At 35.8% G+C, this 19,318-nt stretch overlaps 1 protein-coding gene and 1 long non-coding RNA gene across 4 annotated transcripts in view; both read left to right on the forward strand.

Moving 5' to 3' along the window:
• Positions 1 to 19,109, forward strand: part of LOC136800691 (calcium-activated potassium channel subunit alpha-1-like) — a 78,893-nt gene extending 59,784 nt beyond the window's left edge. For all 3 annotated transcript variants that reach the window (XM_067057479.1, XM_067057444.1, XM_067057381.1), the window contains exons 21-30: positions 1,752 to 1,890; positions 2,459 to 2,573; positions 3,291 to 3,386; positions 4,134 to 4,223; positions 8,304 to 8,345; positions 13,825 to 13,987; positions 15,276 to 15,476; positions 15,802 to 15,941; positions 16,661 to 16,861; positions 17,623 to 19,109. In XM_067057479.1, the coding sequence (XP_066913580.1) occupies positions 1,752 to 1,890; positions 2,459 to 2,573; positions 3,291 to 3,386; positions 4,134 to 4,223; positions 8,304 to 8,345; positions 13,825 to 13,987; positions 15,276 to 15,476; positions 15,802 to 15,941; positions 16,661 to 16,861; positions 17,623 to 17,919 (1,484 nt within the window). In that variant the 3' untranslated portion in view covers positions 17,920 to 19,109. The remainder of the gene's footprint in view (positions 1 to 1,751; positions 1,891 to 2,458; positions 2,574 to 3,290; positions 3,387 to 4,133; positions 4,224 to 8,303; positions 8,346 to 13,824; positions 13,988 to 15,275; positions 15,477 to 15,801; positions 15,942 to 16,660; positions 16,862 to 17,622) is intronic.
• Positions 5,231 to 7,876, forward strand: LOC136801032 (uncharacterized). The gene is made up of 2 exons (XR_010845796.1): positions 5,231 to 5,796; positions 6,053 to 7,876. It is a non-coding gene; the product is annotated as an uncharacterized lncRNA (long non-coding RNA).
• Positions 19,110 to 19,318: the final 209 nt, after the last annotated feature.

Consider the following 19,318-nt stretch of genomic DNA (forward strand, 5'->3'; position numbering starts at 1 on the left):
GATGCTCTATATTTTCATCGATTTACAAAAAGGCATTCGATACCGTCCGACCATTCTATCCTACTATCAAAGCTAGATTTTTACGGGGGTTCGTGGAAAAGCTCTTGATTGGTTTCGATCATTTCTCACTGATAGATCACAGTTCGTTTTCAGTCTCTGTTAAAATTTCTCTACTTCTAAAAATATGAAACATGGTGTCCCTCAAGGCTCTGTTTTAGGCCCACTTTTTTTCTCCTTTATGTGAATGATCTCCATATTGCACTTCGATATGCTTTGGTCAATTTGTTTGCTGATGACACTATGCTTTTTTTTGAGAACGAATCCTTGAAACCGATCGCTAAGCAAGCCAATATCGATCTAAAGCTTCTTATGAATTGGCTTAAAGCAAATAAAATCTCTCTCAACACTAGTAAAACTGAGCTTTTGTTGTTTCGTCCTGTCCGAAAGAAGATCGATTATGACTTGAAAATCAAAATCAACGGACATCGGCTTAGACCCAGCAAGGTTGTAAAGTATCTTGGTGTATACATCGATGAACATCTGAACTGGAAACACCACATTGATTTTGTCTGCAATAAATTGAAGCGAGCTAATGGAGCTCTAAGTAAACTTCGGCATTATGTCGACAAGAAAACACTAGCATCATTATATTTTTCCCTTTTCCAATGTCACGCCTCTTATGCAGCCCAGATTTGGGGGCAACGCCAAACAATCCACGCCCGTTCGAGTTCTTATTCTTCAAAAACAAGCTCTCAGAATCATGTCTTTCTCTCTGACTTTCGTGCACATACTTTTCCTCTGTTTTTTAGAATTTAAACTTCTTCAATTTTTTGACTTTGTCAAATACCTTAATATCCTCTTTCTTTTCAAACTTTTGAATCGAAAATTACCTCTTCCTCTTTTACAAACTCTTGAATACAAACATCTTAATGATACTGACCGTCATGAAGTAATTCGTTGTAAGTCTGGACTTCTAAAAATACCCGAAGTAAAAACAGTGACTTATGGTAACTATTCAATTCTATACCAATCCATCTTGGTTTGGAATGAACTTCAAAATTTCGTTTCTCTCGATGATTTGTCTACACTAGCATTGGATCGTCTTAAAGATTTGAGCAAATTATATTTCCTCTCGTCGTACACTTGATTTGTGTTTTTTTTTTTCTTTTTCGAGTTTGATTTTAAATTTTAACATTTTCCTTTCTTTTCCTTTCCTTTCTTTTCTTTTCTTTTCTTTTCTTTTCTTTTTCTTTTTATTCTTTTGATTCTCTTCTTTTTTAAATCTGTTTTTTTTTCTGTTTTTATTAAAAACGAAATTAAAAAACGAAAATTATTTCACTTTATTACCCTAGTATGATCGTTTTATAAACTTAGTATTTTTTTCACTTGTTGTTGTAATTATATATCGTGCGGCCACCTCCTTAGTTTAGCATTATGTCTATGAGTGTGGTCGCTAGTCTCGCTTTCGTTGACAAATAAATGATTTACTTACTTACTTACTTACTTCAATCCGGAAGTCTCTGGGTTGAGGCAAGGTGCTGACCCCGCTGGCACACAATCATCTAATGTTCATAACGTCTATATAACATTAGATGAACGTTGAAACAACATTGTGTACCAGTTGGGACGCCTTAGACCGCTTGGCATCGCTCTTTAAATCGATAAACGCCTCGCTTGATTAAAAGACGTCCCTTGATCATTGGATTGTGCAAAAAACTGATCTTAACTTTTTCTTAATTTATTTCAACCAGGAGAAGTATATACGTCCATGAGACGTGAGAGTGCTTTCCCATCAACATATATACAACTGATGGAGCAAAAACCAAAACCAAGCTTTTCCATTGATAACATGTCGCGATCAACAATTTATTGTTCAAGTGCTGTTGACAGGTAAAGTAAAACCTCCAATTAACAGACAATTTAAAAGGCAGACACCTTTGATTAGCGGACAACTTTTTCGGTCGTTTCCTAGTCAAATCCTCATTAAAATTTATAAATATTTATAAGAACAAACGATATATTAATATAACGCCTCGATGACCAAAATACTCACAATAAGTTAAGAACATTTTGATGCTTTGCTCAGACTAATGTCACCTAATCTTTTAGGAAATTGCACAAAAATACACACAAAATAGCGAAGAAAAAAAAAACAGTCCAAGACAATTTTTAGGCTTAAAACACAAAATGTTTCTGTTATCCCGTCATTTTTCCCCATTTCTGTCACACCTTCTAAACAAAATCTAAAATCCCGCCACCAAGAAACTCTTTGAAAAGTAAGTTAACTTTCCAAATACAGTTTTCTGTGCGTAGATCCGAAATCCAAAGCAACCTAAAAAATGACTCATAACAAACTGAGGTTACTTTTGTACCTACCCAGAGTGTTTATCTTTTCCCACCGTAAAGTGACGATAGGAAAGTCTGTTTGGTCGGGTTATTTTCGGTTATTTTCTTTCAGATTCCATGCATCGTTGAAGAAACTGAAATACGAAATCCCAAAAGATCACAATCTGTACGACATCACTGGAACATATTTCTGGTGTCCTGAACGACCTTTCGATGAAGCTATCATGGTAAGGAAGTTGCTGTAAGGTCTAAAGTACATGTATCAAGAAGTGAAATGGCCGAGCCGTCTAAAGCGTTAGCACCACGATTATCCTGTGTCGTGATCCCGTTCCTTCCAAAGTTTCGTTCAGTGCATAAAAAATAGTGTCGCCTGGCCATTGTTTTTTTTAATTAATTGTAAGGTTTTATGAAAGCCAGTGAGATATCCACATAAAATGTCAACTCCCCATGACAGCAAACAACTATCAACGAATTTCTTCGCCATCGGAAAACTTGGTGTGCTTGACATGAATACCTCTAATGGTGCCCAATGATACCGGCCACCGCACAGGCTAAGATAGCGAGACATATACAAATGAGAAAAATAGCTAATACTGTATGTACAGATTTTGCACTTGGTAGAAAAGATGAAAAGATTTTAAAATCGTGCTCGTAAAAAGTTTCCTTATTTCTGTCGAGGTTCTCATTGGAGGGCGATAGTATACACCTTTTCGACCGTAGTCGTGCGTCCAGGTGCGTGCCACTTAATTATTCAATTATCCCCTTAAACTCAATCCAATCCTTTTTGACACATTTTTCTATTGTGGAAAGACTGGAACGGTTTTAGTGGGATAAAGCGGACAAAAAAATGCCCGCGCGGCGATTGGCGGCCACGGTCGAAAAGGTGTATCTAGAGGAAATACGGCATTTATAACAGGAAAAACTTCCACCTCTTTTCATTGCAGTCGTTAGAAGAAGCAGCTAAAGAGGATTTTATGGAGCATGTTGTTGTTGCTGTTATAGCTGATGAAAAGTCACCTCCACTTGGGATCCGTGAACTGGTGAGTGACTATTTCGCAGACCAGACGCTTTCAAAAGCATATTCCTTGCTAGGGAATCGTGGGATCGGGGGAAACTAGTCAACTCCCGACCATTACGCTGCGTTTTTATTCCCATGACAAAGGGAGAGTTAAGAAAATATATTTCCAGTCAAGAATTTGGCTGTGGCGTAACATAAAGAACATCTACTAAACATCAAATGCGTTTTTAGAGCTCTGAATCTTTGAATGTTTACTTGTTCTTTTAAAATGGTGTAAGTCGAAGGCTGCATCGCATGAATTTCTGAATAAGATAGATCTACAAATCAGAAAATTTTTTTTTATTTTTGTATTATTCATCCTCCGGGATGATCGTACTAGGTTTGCAAGGTGACGGGTATGAAAAAAATCGAAAATCAAAAATCGACCCTTAGAGGAAAAATTGGCGTTCTTGGGACTCTTAGAGAGACTTTTCTCAAAATCTTTGTCGATTTTTACTCGAATTTTTGTCCAAATTTTGAAAAATCACGATCGTTTGAGAGAGGAAATTTTAAATTTCGTAATCTTTGAACCCTTACACAGACTCAATTTTCTTTTTAATGGTTATTATACTCCTTTGAGAGACTTTCGAGAGTGTGAAAAGGGACCCTTATGAATCGCACATACCCAACACCCATTTTGCTTAAGGCAGAAAGAAAATTGCAGCATTTGCTGACGTAAGCATAAATGGTGATTGACTTGTTCAGCTGAATTTATACGTCTCTTTTATAGATTCAACCTTTACGGGCAAGCAACCAACACCCCAAAGATTTAAAAAAGATAATTATACTTGTCGCTGATAAAAGCTTCTTGATGAAAGAGGTAATTGTTTTGATTTAAACTCTTGCTAATTCGAATTTGCGAACGTGAAGCCTAATTTTTCGAATTGCAGAAAGATTCGAACTATAGAAAGTATTTTACGAGGGTTTCCCGTTGACAGAAACTAAGTATTAGTTCGAATAATAGAAAAATTCGAATACACAGGTTGCAAAATTAAAGTCTGAAGACAAATCATGCTTTTACTCGAAATTTTATGTGATTGTTACATGACATTTATTTCTGATTGGTTCGAATTTATTGACACTAATAAAGTTATCAGCTGTAACTAAGTTATAAGCAACTTTTTCGAGTAGTCGCATGTTTTGACTGCATTGGTATAATTTTGCAACTTGTATTGGTGAAAGCCCACTTTTAGTCCCGCTCTTGAGGTCTAAAATCGTTTCATTCTGTGATACTAAAAAGAAATAGATTTAATAAATAGTAGTGCTGATTCCAAAATCAAAAATTTTTCAACGTTATTTAATCGCATTGCATATAGTCAAGGTGGATATCCCGAAAAATATGAAATTCGTTAGTTTTGAGGTTTCGTTATTACCGATCATACGCAGCCTTCTTCCCACTGAAAACGAGATAACAAAAAATATATGCTGAAGTTTTATCTTCATTCTAAAATTCACTAAATTAGAATCATTATTCTTGTGCTCCGAATAGACGGGGGTCCGAATAAGCAGTGGGGTAGGAAAATTTTCTAAGTTCTAATTAGCGGGGGGGGGGGTGGGAATAAGAGGGGGGTAATTCAAATAAGTCAAAATTTTGTTTAACTGATATCAATTTCAACAACAAAAAAGAAACTTTACCAAATGAACACGTAAAATAAGAACCAACACTAACAAATAAAAAATTCTAACAAGTTTAAGGTCTATCTCCACTGTAATAAAATATTGAATCATTGGAATTATTTTAATTAGCGGGGGGTATGGGTTTTTTTCTCTTAACAATTAGCGGGGAGGGCCTCTATTCGGGAGACAAAAGTATTGGGGAAATTTACTGTAGCTTTATGAATCCCTACTTGAAGATTCTCATTTCCAAATCTACCTGCATAGGACTCCTGTATTTCACCAACAAAGATTCTCAATGGGTCACTTTTATTGCGGAACGACCGTTTTGAGGGCGCGAAGCGCCCGAAAGGGAGTGTAGCATCCTTTCTCTAGATCTGGGCGTGTGGCGTAAAAAATTTGTATATGCACGAAATTTTCAAAAAAAATCGTCCGGTGACATATCGACTTTGCTTCGTGTTGGATGGGATCAATTTTCTGTAGCACTATTAAAAGTATCTGTTTTGTAAAAATATTTATTGCAATAGAATATGATTGATATCAAAAGTATTATAAAGTAAGACTTTTGATTAAAATTGCAACTTTTGTACAATTAATAGTAAGAGTGTCAAAGCTTTATCTTCTTTGCTTTTTTCCCGCTTTTTCCAGATGTCTGGGCCCAGTCTTTTATTTCTGCGTTTCATTTTCAAAACAACAAAGATGGCTCAGAAGACCAACGAATCTCTTCGTTTTTTGATGTGCATGCATTAACTTTTGGACTGTTTATGGCCCATTGAAAGGTAAATCTTCATTTTTTTTCACTTTATAGTTTCAACTACCTTTGGAATGTTACATTAGTACTTTTTCTTTGTGTTGACTTTTTTGTATTAAATTGGATTTTCATCTCACAAAACAAAATGTTTTTTTCTCGGCCATGTGTTTCATGGATATCATATGGCCATGTTTTCTTTCCACAGGCTTATTTTTATTCATATGGGTCGTGTGTTTATTCCATTTTACTCTAACTATAATTATTTTCATCTCTTCTGTCTTCAGGCTCAGGGTTCAGGTGAAGGAGCTTGATTGACGTGATGCTGATGGGTGACTTTTAACGCTACCGATCGGCTGACTGGCTGAATCAGCAGTGTTTCAGAGTTTTGGTGGGTGAACGTGCACAACAAAGAAGCAGCATAAAACCAAAATATACATAGCATTACGACTGTATGAGCAGATTGTGATTGATGGAGAATAATAAAATGGTCCTGCTGAATATAAATTGTGCCAGTTCCATGTTATTCCGTGCAATGTTTACGAGACAAAAGAGAAGACTGTACTGGAAAGCAGGATCAAAATGATAATTACTAGTTGCTATTTTCGTCATTGAAGATTTCTTCAATATTTATTCGATAATGGAATCATTTTGATTTGGCTTGATTGATTGTTGATTTTGTTATCGCTTGCTGACTCTCGAGAGATTTTTGTTTAACATTGGAGCTTGATCATCATCAATTAGAATAATGCCGATTTATATTTGTACGATAAAGTGATAACAAAAGCATGATTGATGACTTTAGCCCAAAAGATAACTTAAAGGATAAAAGTACCTATATGTTACTTTTGATGCTACAGTAGCTGGAATATATTTTCAAACAAGATATCTTTCACAAACAGTTACATCAATATGCCTTCTTACCTGTCTTTAAAAATATAAATAAAAGTAAGCACGGAAAAGGACGCGAAAAAAAAAGACATAAGTGTGAGAGCAGAGTAATCAAACTCGTTAGAAAAAGTACCATTAGAAGTCATAAAAAATCAACCTGAATAAATGCAATCGGAATCCCAGAGAACTTCATAATTCCCCAAACAACATTACATTACTATGTCAAACTCTCATTACATAAATTTTACAATTACGTCAGAGTAGACTATGCTCGCCACCGAAGAGGTTTATTTGGAAAGGGTAATTACATTTTATTGTTCGCTTCTTTTTTAAAGATTGGCCGGGTTGGAAAAGTATGAATTTCTTTGTACATATTTTACCTAACCCAAATATTTAGGAGGCTGAGTTTTAAACGAATCGTCAAGTTGAAACGAACGATAAATGTATCAAGGTCTGTTTTATTTACCCCCTGGTGACTTAACAAAAGAGACTTAACTCGATGTTACAATCCAATTATTGAAAGTTTGTCTCTGCCTTTTTCTAATGAGCGAGACATACGTTCTCTGATTACGCAATTTTCATATTGACATTTTTGAGGCATTTTGATGTAACTGACAAAAGTGTTTTTTACTGGCGAATCAACTTATATTTTCATAAACTCTTTGACGTGAGATTGTAGATAACGCTTGTTATTATTACCGCCTAATAAATAGTAATGGCATTACTTTAATATACTTATATGAATTATAGAAGTTTTTGAATTTTATTTTGCAAGGCAAGGTTCTTGAAAAAATTAATTTGGACTGGTTTGGATTGATTTTATAAATGAAACATTGGGAACATCTTTTTGCCGAACACACAATATCGCAAAAATAGACTCACAAAAAGACAAAATTTCATCACGCAAAAAATCTCACTAGTCTTGATAAGTTACTGGAAATTATTGCTAGGCTGCTGATTCCTTTTCCAAAAATTGATACTACATTTGAAGTGAATGATATCATAAAGAAGTAGCACATTTTGAGAGATTGTATACTAGGTTCTAATGGCTGAAAAGCTCAAGATCATCTTTCAAACTACGCACTATTTTCTTTTAAATTTTGAAGGGAAATGTATAATATAATTTTTAAATTGTTGATAAATTTGTCTTTGTAAAAGTTTTATAGAGAGCTAAGTGTAAGTAATTGTTTCAAAAAGTCACAAAAAGATGGGATAAAAGTTTTTCAATTTATTCCGATAAACTGCCAGCCTAACAGCCTAAAGCTTAATGTAATATCTTTGTTGTTGGTCATTCAGCCATTGCACAAGAAACATGTGTGTTCTTTTTTGTCACTTGCATTTTTTTTATAAGAACCAGTAAATTTTTTTAAAAGTTTGGCTGTCCTTTTTTGCACTTTGAGCCTGAAATTGTTTTTGAATTGCTCAAAACCCGGCGTATTTAATTTTTGAGCCTCGTATTGTTCTTATAAAATTCTTATAAAAAAGAAATAGTTGAGTTGGAAAACATTATCAATAAAAGTTTGACTTATAAAAATAATTTGTTAGTGTCGAAATTTCTTCGCTTTGCGAAAACGGAACGGTCGTTCCGCAACCCCTTTTATGTTGTTATGTTTTTTTTATGCTTTTATCTTCTCGTTTTTCCTGTAGTGGGCGAGCATCTCGACGTTCCCTGGTGTGTTCATTGTACAGGTAATCAAATCTTCTTTAATTTTGGATGTACTAGTACCATACCAAATTTTTTAAAGAAAAACAAGGTAAGCTTTAAAGCTAGATTTAACAAAGAAAATATTGTGGCTAGCTTCAAAGAATCGTGACTCCATGACACTAAGCAATAAACTCAAAAGAACATTCGTTAAATATACATAAAGATATTTACAATAAATTTTTAGGGTTTTCATGTGTAATTAAACCAACGTTGATCACGTTGGTTCTTTCGATCACGCAATTACGCATTTTTTAAATCTTAAATCACGAAATCACAAAAATAAAACGCCCACGATCACGAAAACCGCTGGAATGACTCATTGAATCCTGACATTTTTTCACGTTGTAAAAACTAGTATATGGAATCCCACACATTAAAAATGATTTCACCCTATTTGGTGATGAAAATATCGTCGGGTCATTGAGACAGGGGTGTAACTGCAATTACAAAGGCTGTTCTTCAAGGACTGTCATTACTACATTTTGATCTCGGTTGAATTTTGGTAATTGCTCAAAACCATTGGTTGACGTTGTTTGTTTCAATGCATAACAATTTCCTAATCCATTTTTCGTTGTTTCACCAATAAAAGCTGGCTTTTGACATTTTTTACTGTGGGCACATTTCAGAACACATTGAAGCCTTGATACTCTTTCTGCCAGCATTTCACGAGAATATTGCGTCATATAGATGGAATCAATGACTTCGTGGAAGTATGACCAAGCTGATTGTTTTCTTGAACATAAAAAGAAAATACAAAATCAATTGACTTAAGGCGAGACCAATTTGATTTAGTTGTTTTACGGGCCCGACCGACCCTGGAATTTCAAAAATCGAAATAAAAATAAAATTAATATTGGTAGTATATTTTTATTTTTATTGCTTGACAGACTACCAAATTTTCAAAGTTTTATTAATTTTCCTAAGGTTTCGAGAATTTTATGTTCAATTTCATGTTCAAATTCATTTTGTCAAGATATAGTAATTTTTACGGTCTTTTTTGGAGCTTTTAAAGGACAAATTCTACTTTTATTTTTGTTTTTTTGAGTAGCTTGGCCCATAAAACAACAAATTAAATTGGCCTCGCCTAAGGATATATCAAATCTTACACAAATGTTCAAAAAAATTGAAACAACACTGGTTAAACATAACTTTAAAAAGACTTTCAAAGTCGCAAAAGTGCTGATTGATTAAACCTAGGCTTAATTTTGGCAGACTTAGAATCATTTTGAAAGGTCATAAAGATATTTTTAAAGTTTTTGTTTTTAAATAAGAGTGATATCGTTTGCTTACTCATCGATTTTAAGTTACAAGCTTTTTCACATTGAATTGACACGGATGCGGAGCAAGATTAGTCAGAAAGAGGAAAAGAAAGACAATTTTGTGTTTATATCAGTTTAATATAACAATAGGAAAACACCGTCCTGATATATGAAATATGTGTCTGATATGAAACGGGAACACTGAAATGTAAAAAATAAAAGCTTTAAGGTTTCCTGTAGTTTATAGTCTGAATCGCGACCTCTACAAAACCCCATGTAGTATATAGTCTATAAGGTGCACGAATCCGTTAAGGGCTGCATACACTACACAATATATTGTCGAGCGATATATTGAGAATATATTGCTGAATGCTGGCAAAATATTGAAAAGGTGTCCGCAATATATTGTCAGCTAGATTTGCAATATTCCAACAATATAGGGGGATTGTTTACAGAAAGAAAACTCATTTTTATAATAGAGCACCTGTTGTTTACCTCGTACATTACGGCCCGCAAGCAATATTATTGAGTGTTGATCACCAATGTATTGTGTAGTCTAAGTAGCCGTTTAGTGGATGCAAGCAGCCTATGGTCTCATCATATAAATATGGTCAACTACAAATTACAAACATGATGAAATAATGAGAAAAAGAAGCTTACGGATATTCACTTATTCTGTGAGTTTCGGATCTTGTATCGGTGCTAGACCCTAAACACTGTCTTCCGCCACGCATGGGCGGTGGTTGGTGACACTGACGTGTTCGACTGGCCCTCCTTCGGGAACCAATGAGGCCACCCCACCGGCTCCATTGGGTCCATCCACCGTGTACTAGAAGTTATGTTAGAAAGAAAATTCTACCAATGACTTGAGTGGAAATCTCATGCGACCTGGTTCCTTGCTGTTAAGAATGCTTATGATAAAGTCAGCCAAAAAGTTAAGAACATGGTAAGAATTATTTGCTACTAGGCAATCTTTTTCAGCCAGTCTTAAAGTTTCATTTTGAGATTTCTCCGAATCTGGCTCGGATTATAATGTATGGGAAAATCCTTTTTGATATTACATGTTTAGAACTATGTCAAGAAATCGAATAAAGAACGATAAATATATAATAGAAATCGACACATAAGTTTTGACAACAAAAATGGTCATTACTCCATCTGTTAAAATAATGAAACATTAAAAGTTACCTTTTTTCAAGTAGCATATTCCTAAGTCGTGGGAAGTTTGATCTCGTACAAAGCATCCGTTGACAGCCGTACACATTGCCCTTGGTATATCCCTTTCCTTTATGACATCGCTGCAGTCATCGTCTATGCTTGTTTCTGTAGCCACTGTTGGTAATATGACTAAAGTGAAGAAATTTAAAGCTTGGGGACACAGAAAGTTTTTTTCACGTTGATGCAATGCAAGTGGAAAAAGACCAGGATTTAGGGAAGTTGTAAAAAAGCTTCGGAAAGTTAGGAAGTTTCGTGAGTGAACGCAGAATTTTTCGTACCTTTAGAAACAAGTCCTATCCAATCTCATGCCGGTTATCCCGGGAAAAAAAGCGGAAAGATTCCGAAAAGGTGATAAGATTATAGTGCAGAAATGGGAATCTTATACAAAACGACGGTAGGGTAGGCTAAAGGCTTGGGGACACGAGAATTTCTTTTCGCGTTGGTGCGATGCAACATGCTCCATCCCACCGACACAAGAAAAAAGTGCGTGTCTCGTGGTTTCTTTTTTTGTTTCATGGGACAAAAAGTTAGGGAAATACCCAAAAGACACGCTGATTTTGTCTCAGGTTGATGGGATAGAGCATGTTGCATCGCACCAACGCGAAAAGAAATTCTCGTGTCCCCAAGCCTTTAGCCTACCCTACCGTCGTTTTGTATAAGATTCCCATTTCTGCACTATAATTCTTATCACCTTTTTCGGAATCTTTCCGCTTTTTTTCCCGGGATAACCGGCATGAGATTGGATAGGACTTGTTTCTAAAGGTACGAAAAATTCTGCGTTCACTCACGAAACTTCCTAACTTTCCGAAGCTTTTTTACAACTTCCCTAAATCCTGGTCTTTTTCCACTTGGAAAAGTGGCAAAGGAATCCGACCTTCATGCTATGGTCACTGCTTTCCCAGCTGGCACACAACGTTCTTTTAACGTTTATCTAACGTTCACAACGTCCATATAACGTTAAAAAAACGTTGTGTGCCAGCTGGGTTAATATAATGCCACATGTGTATATTACGAACATTGGGACTTTGAAATAACGTCAAGCTTACCAAAAATATCTTTTGATCTAGCATCAGCTTTACCAGCATATACTATTATCCATTGCAAAGCAAAGAAGAAAGAAAAAGTCAAAGATTTGCGGTACATTGTACGATTTTTTCCTGTATTACTATCGCAAACATTTTATAAACCTTGAAATGATAGATCTGAAATAGTTAAAAGAAAAAGACTTACCATGCTAAGGATATAGTACTTAGGGACTCTTTCGTTTTAATTATGTATTTTTCTTTTTGGGAAAATATTTGACATTATCATTAGTAGAGGGTTCTCAAACTACGATAATTTACACGTGAGAGGTAGTAATTTGTCTTTGTCTCTATCTACACAGGGAAAAAATGAATATTCTAAACCGTTTTGCTAAAGTTACATCATTTTTTTCCCTATCAAAAATATTTTTTGAATTCATCAGCTTCCAAATACATTGGGGCATATACAAATGAATTTAGGCAAATTTACACCCCCTTCTCACAGACCCGGTGGGATTTTTTAGCCAGTGGGGTAAAAATAACGGACCAAAACACGATGGGGATTGATTATCCAATTTTTTTATGGCTGGGGAATTGAAATCCATTGTTTTAGGGCCGTAATATTCAGTGGGGATGGAAAAAATAGCCCAATATCTTGCAGTGAGGATTTGCTTATCTGATTATTTTCAGCGGGGACAAAAATTAAGGTATAATTTTCCACCAGGGACGATGTACTTGTTAAATATTTTTTATCTAGCTGTTTTACCCCCTCTTGATCTCAGGGCTTCCCAATCAGGATAAAATCACGAATGAATCTGCCAACTGGCAGACAACATTGTTTGAACGTCCATCTAAGATAACATTGCCATTATGGATGTTGAATAGACGTTGATATGATGTTTTGTTAAAGTGATAGACTTTTTGCCTTGCCTTTCCTTACTTTTGTAGAAAATCAGCAGAAATTCGAATGTCGAAATGATCCTTATGTGCCATATTGGTATCGTATGTTTGCACCAAATTCTAACGCAGCTATTTTCCCCCCTAAACCGCCGTGATGGCTGTAAACTTGCCGTACTTACTATGCCTCTAGCAGACGACAGCACATACCTAGCAGGCGTAGTGGAATAGTGGTTATCATCCTTGACTCCCGCCTGGGAGGCCCGAGTTCGATACCCACCGTGTCTTTACGATTCACTTGGCAAGTGAATATACCTTGGCCAGGGTCAACCGATTCAATGTGAGGGGAATTGGGTACCATTACTCTGATACAAGAGTGTGGGTAGATTAGACAGACATTGTGATGTGTCGTGGCACTCATAAGATTCGGCCTTGCGTGTGAGTATCGCTCTCCCAGTGTCGTTCGAGTGTATGGTATACGCCATGGCTTAGCAACTCGCGTCTGTCAAGCCGCAGTGTCTGTCAGCGCCGTGATTCCTACTCCTTCGTGGGTAGGACCCATTCCGAATGCATTCGGAGGGCTCATATCTATCTATCTATCTATCTAACAGACGACAGCATCGTCTATAGATGATTGCAGAAAACAGATCAGCAAAAAGTTGGCAGCTAACTTTCTGTCGTCTTTCCGTCGTCTCTTACATCAAACAAGGGTTAAGCAGAAAGCCGGGTCGTGTAAATCAAGCCTAACATTCACCTTCTAATTTTTCTTTTTAACAGGGTTCACCTTACCGTCAAGTTGACTTGAGAGTTGTTAATGTTAATTTAGCTGATCTGGTCATTATTTTATCACCTCTAAATATCTTCCAGCCAAAATTTCAAACTTTGATCCAAAATTTCGAGAATTTATAACCCTGTCAGGGACTCGATTGCTTTTTTATGCTTTTCTACTCCTGTCGGAGACTTTCGAGGGTGTAAAAAGGGGACCCTTACTGTATGGCTCTTACCACACCCGAAACCTATTTTGGCTAATTAGGTTTAAAATTCACTTTCTAAATTTTTCTTGACAGGGTTCACCTTACCGTCAAGTTGACTTGCGAGTTGTTAATGTTCATTTAGCTGATCTGGTCATCATTTTATCACCTCCAAATATTGCACAGGAAGCTCTGGAAGGAGTTGAAAAACCTGCAATGTTGGATAAAGAGGTCATTATGGTAACCATGAACCTAAGAGGTATGTCTTTTTATATCATGACATTACGTAAAACTAAGCAAATGGTTTAAACTAGACGATACTATTGTCCGTGTAATATTTTATTATGATATTACGATATAACATAGTTGTATATTATAAAACGTAATATGTTGCACGGCGGAAAAAAGAGTCTGTGTTTAGACGTTGAGCCCCTCCGACTATTTTTCACCCGCGTGGACAAAATTTCCGCCCGACTGCTAATTTGCGTGTTTGAGGTGATTTTTTATTATCCGAATTCGTCTTAGACTATAGCATATAGTCTAGGTTTAACCCTTCAAACCCGAGTGACGTTTATATACGTTCCAAATTAGCCAGTATACTGAGTCCCAGACTTAAGGCTTATAACTTAATAACTTATAACTCCTGACCACTTGATCTAAAAGGGCATAAACAGAATGTCTTTAGAAAGAGTATAAAAGTATCTTTCCAACGGTATAAAACCATTTTCCCACTTTCAAATTACAAGCATTTATGCTTGTTTGTGGTTTTGGATTTCAAAAAAAAAGTAGAAATAAATTGTGATCGTTCCGTTGGTAAATTTTTTCCTTCGAAATAATCAAATCTACAATCATGGTCGAAATAAATTGAGAATTTTGGTTATTTTAACGTTTTTCAAGATTTAAAGTTCCGGCGAGAAAGTCAATTTTGGGCTATCTCTTTAATTTAATCGAATATTCAATGGGTTGACAGAACTTTTTCCTAAGTCTAGCGTTAAAATTCAGAGTTAAAACTCTACCATTCGAACCTACTTTAGAGTACTTACAAATCGATTGTGGTTTCAAAACTTCCTGGAGAATTTCCCTTTTTTTCTCAAATATTATGAACTTGATTGTAATTGGTTGAAAAGTACATCACATGACATCACAGAATGCTTATTATATTTTCTGCGCTCGTACAAAGCTGGGTATAATCAAGCAGTGAGACATCAAATAATAAATTTTTATAAAGTCTTTTGTATGATTCGCCCGGGATACGCGCTTGTGCACCACCCTACCTGGATTTATCAGCTGTAAACTTTGCACACCTTATCGACAGTAGCCACCAATTGCCACGCGAGCCTTTTTTTGTCCGTTTTACCACCCTAAAACCGTCCCAGTCTTTTTTATTGCGCCAGAAGACAATAAAAAAAGTGTAAAAAAAAGATTGGATCGAGTTTAGGGTGGTAAATGAAATAATAAAGCGACACGCGCCTGACCGCGCGACTATGGTCGAAAAGGTGTATTTACCCACTGATCGTCTATAAATTCTATTATTTTCATAATTATAGCCATGACTTTCGAGCAATATCGTCTTGGAGATACACCGAACATCAAACGTCAAAAACACGAAGAAGCTTTACCAAGTTTGATGAAAAACGATGCAACGAATTTGAACCGAACGCGTCACGAGAGGCGATCAATGTCAACGAATCTTGAATACAGGATACGACGGAAGAATAACGAACAAATACGAATGATCACCGAGCTAGGTATAATTTTCTGCATAAAGTTAGAGGGTTAAGGCTTGGGGACACGAGAAGTTCTTTTCACGGTCGTAAACTTACATACCTTATCGGGGAAAACTTCGTCGTGGAAAACTTCGTCGGGGAAAATTTTCGTCGCGGAAAATTTTCGTCGGGGAAAAATATTCGTCACTTGCTGGTTTTGCTAAACGCATTAAGGCCGGGGAAAATTTTCGTCGGGAAAAAATATTCGTCACTTGGCCGAAATTTCGTCACTTTTCCCCGACGAAGTTTTCCCCGATAAGGTCGTAAACTTACATACTTAATTGAAATCAATTTTTCTATTTCATAGTGTACGATTCGAACACGCTTTACATGGAAGAATGCGAAGAAGATGATGAAGAATTTGAATCTGAAGGAATTTGGATGACCAAGTCTTACGCATGTGGCTCTGTATTCACTGATTCTGTTCTTGATTTTCTCGCTAGTGCGGTAAGTTGTTATTAAGGAGATAATAAATATTAAGGGGATGTTTTGTATCCACTGATTATTTATTTGATTTCCTCGCTAGTGCGGTAAGTTGTTATTAAGGAGATAATATTATATTAGAGGGATAAGTAAGGATGATCAAGTCGCGCTCTTTGTTAGCTCACTCTTTGAGAAACCATCAAATGTACAAATCAGATTTTTCTATTTTAATTTCCCAATCTTATGGACTATAATCGTGGTCATGATTGTTGAGAAAAGGGGAATTCCTGTTTTAAAGACAGTGATTTTTTACATCAGAAATGTACAAAACATATATTTGACCATATGATATGAGGATCTAAAAGCTCAAAATTGCTCCAATAAAACTGAGAATATAGCCTCTCTCAAGATCGAGCACTCTCAGCAGATAGAAGAAAATAGACTTGTAAAAATCTCAATATTTTCCAACCATGAGAGTAGCTGTAGACGATGCTATCGTCCGTTCAGAGGGTCAGTAAACGCGAGAAAATATCTAAGCGCAGAGTCAGGGCGTCAGGGCGGTTTACGGGAAAAAAGAGGCGGTGGAGTTTGGAACACTGTAAAAACTTCCGCCACTGCTTACTCTGCCCCGGGTTAACTACCAATTTCAAATGTATCCCGCCTCCTAAACTAATCCCTTTTTAGTAATCTTGTGATAGGATCGTCTAGGGTAGCTGTCGAAACATTCTTCATCTGTTTTCTAGACCTACTTTAATCCAGACATTTTAACATTGGTCCGCAATCTCGTAACCGGAAGTGTCACCGGAAGTTCCGACCTTGACATCATTTTGTCACAAGGGAGACAACCAGAAGGAACGGAAGCGACCGAAGAAATTAATCAAGCCCGGAAAAGATGCCGAGTTGAACAACTCGCACTTAATGATGAGTCGTTCAAAATATTTGGGGTGAGTTGTTTTGTGTCACAAACATGCTTCGTATTCAAACAATTACCATGGTGATTATGTCCCTTGAGACATTAAATGATTTTTTTATGAATAGGAGGTAGTTTTAATAAAGTCCACTGGGAGTTAATCACCATTAATCACCAATTTCAAAACGAGGCAAGTGATGTTCGTAACGTAATTTATGAAAAGGTCTTTAGACCAATCCTGACAAGAAAATGGTGAGCCTTTCCCTTCTCTGCCCCAAAGTTGATCCGGTCTTAACATTGCCACTGGGAGAAAGAGCCCTTTTCAGTGTCTTCTTGTTGGCATATTCCAGTGAATATTTGTTGTATTGGGCTAAATTTGTTTAAATAAACTCCTTTGATTTAGCCATGAAGTGTGAATTTCTTTGTCATTATTCGAAACTCGTGCTTTTAAAGAAAAGCCACCTCTTTACATGAGGGAAAGTTTGAGCTCAAATTTGCGACAGCAATATTACGTCAAATAACCAAGCAAATTCATGATATTCATAATGTAATGTTTTCTGCGGAAACAACCCGGTTTCTTCCAGTAGTGGCAAATTTTAGCTAGAGAAAAGTCGTTCAAAACTTGCCACTACTGGCAAAAACCATGATATTTCCGTAAAAAACATTACGTCATGAATATCATGAATTGCATTGGTACACTTTGAAGATACTGACATATTGATGTTCAAACACAGTCCCCTTATTGCGATATTGTTTATAAAAATGTATCAAGCCAAATATTCTCTTCGTTTTTAGGAAGTGAAACGTTTTGGTGAACTGTTTATGAGAGCATTGTCATATCATGGAACATTATGTTTGGGTTTATACCGCCTCCATAATCAAGAGCGCCGCTCGAAATCTCTTAATAAACGATACGTTATAAATTTCCCGCCACCAGATTTTCTATTAAAAAAAGACGATTTAGTATACGTTTTGCTTCAATTTGAAGAAAAAGGATATAATTTACAGACTTTATCCGAAGAAGATGATAAATATGGTGGAGAGGAAAAAATTAATTTAGAATTCGATTCGAATGATCAAACACAATTATGATAAATTATGTTAATTCATGCAGTTGGAATAGGATGATGATTCTATGGTTTTTAAAGGATTTAATATCCAAAAATTATACAACATTTACACGTTTTTTTGTAAGAACAACTTTTTGAGTTTTAAGCCTAAAAATGTTCTTAACATGTTCTTATTTTCGCCATTTTCTGCGAATCTTTGTCCATTTTCCTAAGGAATTTGGTGTTTTTGAGTCCACAAAGTCTTAAAAAGTTCTTAACTTGTTCTTAAGATTTTGGCCATCGAAGCCTTATGTTCTTATATATAAAACGTGTAACTTAACGCTTTGTAGACTCTAAACTGAAACATACAATTTCTTAGGCAAAAAAAATTCAAGAACACTCAATTTAAGATTAATATTTTAAGGATTAAAACCCAACGAATTAGAATTATCAAAGGCGAGTTTTGAATAAATTTTTGGCCTTGATTTCGTGTAATTTGCATGAAAAAGAATCAAGCAATTGAACTCTGACCATTTAAAATCAGAAAGCTTATATTTAGTTGTTTTTATTTCGTGCCACTTATACGGAATTAAAAATTTCAAAACCCCTGTATTCGCTAGTGCGTTTCACTTTCAGTCAATTACGTCTCGTATTTTCACTACACCCCTGTGTGAGAGACCCGCTGGGACCCCAAGCCCCCCATTGGAGAAATTGGAAATTTACTTTGATTACATTATCCCCATTGGGATTACGATGGAAAATTTCATCCCCGCTGTGGGAAAGATTTTTACCGGGGCTGTGAGACACCTTTTTAAGACACTAAGTCAAAAAACAAATTTATCCAACTAAATAGCGTGTAATGGTGTTTAGAAGGTTCAAAAAGAAAAAATCTCATCAATTTTTTAGCGAATAAATTTTGGTCCCTCACTTCAAACGGGCCCTCTTGACAATAAAAAACTAAAATCTTTATGGCTATATTTCTTTACTAGAAATGAAGTTATCATAATCATTCATTAGGGAAAATAATAAAATTCATTTATATAAATTCTGGTCCACTTTTTTTCGGACACAGTCACTAAAATTAGGCCGCATTCTTTAATTTGATATATTTTTTGGTATTTGTAGATATCTTTATCGTCATATTGTTTTTTTATTTTTATTTTTCATTTTCAAAAGACTTTTCCTTTTGCTTATACGGATTCTTTTTTTAAGAACATGACATGAATTGGTTAAGCCGTTAAGTGTCAATGCCATCATATAACGAGGTCCCCCAGCGGACTTTCAATACACGTGTTCCAAAATTATGGCAGTGCAGTCAAAACATGTGATTACTCGAAAAAGTTCACGTGATTTCATTCCCATGTTACTTGTTTTACAACTTACAGCTGATAACTTTATTAGGGTGGTTTTTCACTACGCTAGATAGGTAAGTGGTTCTCATC

The sequence above is a fragment of the Clytia hemisphaerica genome, unplaced genomic scaffold (genome assembly GCF_902728285.1).
Source record: "Clytia hemisphaerica strain Z4C2 unplaced genomic scaffold, Clytia hemisphaerica genome assembly, whole genome shotgun sequence".
Taxonomy (NCBI): Eukaryota; Metazoa; Cnidaria; class Hydrozoa; order Leptothecata; family Clytiidae; genus Clytia; species Clytia hemisphaerica.